Source organism: Megascapheus bottae, chromosome 16 (genome assembly GCF_031878675.1).
Source record: "Megascapheus bottae isolate mThoBot1 chromosome 16, mThoBot2.hap1, whole genome shotgun sequence".
NCBI lineage: Eukaryota > Metazoa > Chordata > Mammalia > Rodentia > Geomyidae > Megascapheus > Megascapheus bottae.
The window spans coordinates 39742086-39745697 of record NC_143524.1 but is presented as its reverse complement, the minus strand read 5'-3'; the positions used below and the strand labels follow the sequence as shown (position 1 = coordinate 39745697).

Here is a 3612-nt window from a genome sequence, read left to right as displayed (position 1 = left end):
AAACTCCGTTATTTTTTGTGATTACCTCCAGGGACCTGAACAGCTTCTATATCTAGGAGTTGCTTGACTGTAGACTCAGTAGTCTGCTGTGGCTTCTCAGAAGGATCAATGCTTCAGTGAAGTTGGTGCAACATACATCTAGAGACCTCAGTAGATGGCAGTGGACCCAGGGAAATACCGGTAGATGCCTAAGAAACCATCATCACAGGTTGTTTGAACACTTCACTCTTTCTTTTCCTCTGAAGAATGAATTCAAAAACAAAAAGGAACCTACCTCATAAAAATTGCTGTGGGGATTAAATATGTGTTTGATGTTACAAATACATACTTGGGAAAAGTGAGATCTTTAGGAATAGAGATTCTAATTATCACAGGGTTGCAACTCCTCAACAGTGGAGTGACATAATTTTACATACAGCAGAGGATTCATACATTTTACAAACACTGAGGATTCATAAGAGAGCTAGGGGAGCACACTCTGTCATTGTTGTGAACGTTCTGATGTTCTGTATGATAAGGAAGTACTCAATAAAATATTTTGACACTATTCCTGGAAATCATCTGAACATCTTTTAAATGTATCATTTTAGGGAGAAATTTTAAGGATTTACTTTCAACTTTCTTTATGACATTACATGTCCTATTTTTTGTTATTTAAAATTGAATTTTGCATATTTCTATATCATGCGCCTGCACAGTATTTAGGGTCATGTGTTGCAAGTATCAAAACAGAATCCTTAGCAGTAGACACATCCTGACTGATTAATGCTAATATCATTATTTCATTCCAGGAATTTAGTACCATTTCTTAATCACAGATATCCAAGTAAATTTGGAAACAATGTTGACCTAATAAGACAATTTGTTTAATTAAATTCTCTTGCAAATATGAAAGTGTTGAGAGGTATGCACAAGTACTGAGATAGAAGGAAGATTGGGTGTGTTGTTGTGTAAATTCAGTTGCTCAATAGCCAATCCAGACCTAATGTGTCTCCATGATGCTTTCCAATGCATGCCTGAATCACCAGCTTCATCCAGGATTTCTCTACAAGAGAGCAGAAGTACTTTACAAGGTGATAAAAACCACTATAATTTTGTATGACTACAGAAGGATGGATGCGCTCCCCTTTCAAGATTTAAGAAATTGGATTTTGTTCATTAATTTGATGCAAACTATTAGAGAGACTTTGACTCTATATAAAATCTGCAGTTCATACATGTAGAAACATGGCAAGTGTAATCAAGTAATTAGGTGGTGAGTGATTTGGGCTGGCTTGCTCTGTTTATACCACCAGTTTCATGTCAGTAATTACTTATAATTCATTACCAGGATTGTTGGTTTACTTAATAGTAAGATATATGCATGATCTTTCCAGCACTACTCAAATTGCTGCCAGAATGCTACCTTTGAGCTGCTTTGGATTCATATTGATATTTAAATGTTACAAATTAATTTGTACTTTTTGAACATAAAGTTATAAAATCTGGCAGAACTACTTTGATTATCCATTTGATTGTATTAGTAGATGTGGGATTTATGAAAATGTTCATATATGCATACAGAAAATTTGGAACATCAGGATCAACACGTGATTTTTTTCTATATACTTTATATAGCTACATATTATGTTCAAAATGCCTTGATTAGGTGAAAAGCATTTATAAATTACTGCTACAGTACAAAATTATTTATTTGAATGAAACAACTTCAATTCAGTCAGACAATAAAGTGCCATTCGCATAGAGATTGCAATAATTCAGAGGATATGCAAAACACTATTTTCTGTTTCAAAAACATAAAAATATTCATCAATTTTAACAGTTTGAAAAGCAGAAGTAACCTTACATATATCCCTAATTTACAATTTTATCTAGTTCAGTATGAGAAACAAATTTAATGCTTCTCAAAAAGGGTTTCTTTTTAACAGATAGCTATTTTGAAATGTGTGTAAAACTAGGAGATGCTGTATCGTGTTAGGCTGAAGAAGATCCAATGAATCCAATTCCCATTTATAAGTGGATTTATGGGTTTGATTCCTTTTATAACAACTGAATTTCATTATAATACAGTAAGGTAAGGAACAGGCAATTAATCTTCTAGGTTGAATATTTGGGATATACCACTTGCTATGCAACCATGAACATGTAACACACTCATCACCAGACTCTGATAACTTGGACCTACATAATAGAAATTATCATGTCATTTTTAGAACATACAATATGTCATGTTATACTCAAAGTCCAGTAAGAATCTAAGTCTCATCTGCATCATACCATTTAGAAAGTATGCAAACATATATGAGCTGCTCCCTGAGCCTTCCTTGCAACAACTTAAAGCACCTGGTTTTCCTCAAATATACTCAAACTTATAAATGATTATAGTAATCTAACTAGTGTTTATATAGACTTTAATATTACCTATTATTTGGATTGAAGAAATTTTAAATATAAAGGTAAAAACACAGTATAGAATAGAATTTTGAGTGTGGTTTTGCAAAATTCAGTTTAAAATTGTAGATGGAATCATCTTTCCATGTGAATGTGACTTGGTACTTGAATATGTTTATAATGACATTCCATATAGGTTAGTGAATATGATATTATAACATTTATATACTTAATAATCTATTCATCCTAGAATTGCTCAGGCAGCAGTTCCATTGTCTTATGGATTCCCTAGTAGAGAAGAACCACACTGCAGTGACAGATTTCATTCTATTGGGCTTAACACATGATCCAGTCCTTCTAGTCTTCCTCTTCATCATCATCCTCTGCATCTACCTGGTGACCATATGTGGAAATCTCTGCACAATCCTGCTCGTCAGAGTCTCCACTCAGCTCCACCACCCCATGTACTTTTTCCTCAGCCATTTAGCTTTTGTGGATATGGTATTTTCATCTTCTGTCACACCTAACATGTTGCTTAACTTCCTGGTGGACAAAAACAGGATTTCCTACCATGGATGTGGCATTCAGTTGGGCACAGTTGTTTTCTTTGGGGCAGTTGAATGCTTTCTTCTGGCCGCCATGGCCTATGATCGCTTTATGGCCATCTGCAACCCACTGCTCTATTCAACCAAAATGACCACACAAGTCTGTGTGCAGTTACTTATTATAGCTTATATCAGTGGTTTTCTTGATTCATCATCTTTTACCATTTCCTTTTGTTCTTTACTCTTCTGTGGACCCAATAGAATCAATCATTTCTTCTGTGATTTTGCTCCTCTACGTGAGGTTGCCTGTTCTGAAGACAGTGTCCTAATACTTCTTTCCACATTGACTGCTGGCTTCATTGTTGTCTTCACAGTGATTGTGATAGCCGTGTCCTACATCTACATCCTCATCACCATCCTAAAGATGCACTCCACCGAGGGCCGCCATAAGGCCTTCTCCACCTGCACCTCCCACCTCACCGCCGTCACTCTGTTCTATGGAACCATCACATTCGTCTATGTGTTGCCCAAGTCCAGCTACTCCACTGACCAAAACAAGGTGATATCTGTGTTCTACATGGTGGTGATCCCTATGTTGAACCCCCTCATCTACAGCCTCAGGAATAATGAGATCAAGAGTGCTCTAAAAAGAGAGCTTGGTAGGAAACTATTTTAG

The 3612-nt window shown here is 35.8% G+C and overlaps 1 protein-coding gene across 1 annotated transcript; it reads left to right on the top strand.

The window, feature by feature from the left end:
* The first annotated feature begins 2669 nt into the window (after nt 1-2669).
* LOC150053228 (olfactory receptor 5P6-like) lies at nt 2670-3612 on the top strand. Its single transcript, XM_090348977.1, has one exon. The coding sequence runs from the start codon at nt 2671-2673 to the stop codon at nt 3610-3612; it is 942 nt and encodes a 313-aa protein (XP_090205103.1). The 5' UTR covers nt 2670.

Excerpts from the sequence above, each read along its gene's own strand:
- LOC150053228 (XM_090348977.1), top strand. The coding sequence starts at position 2,671 with ATGGATTCCCTAGTAGAGAAGAACCACACTGCAGTGACAGATTTCATT.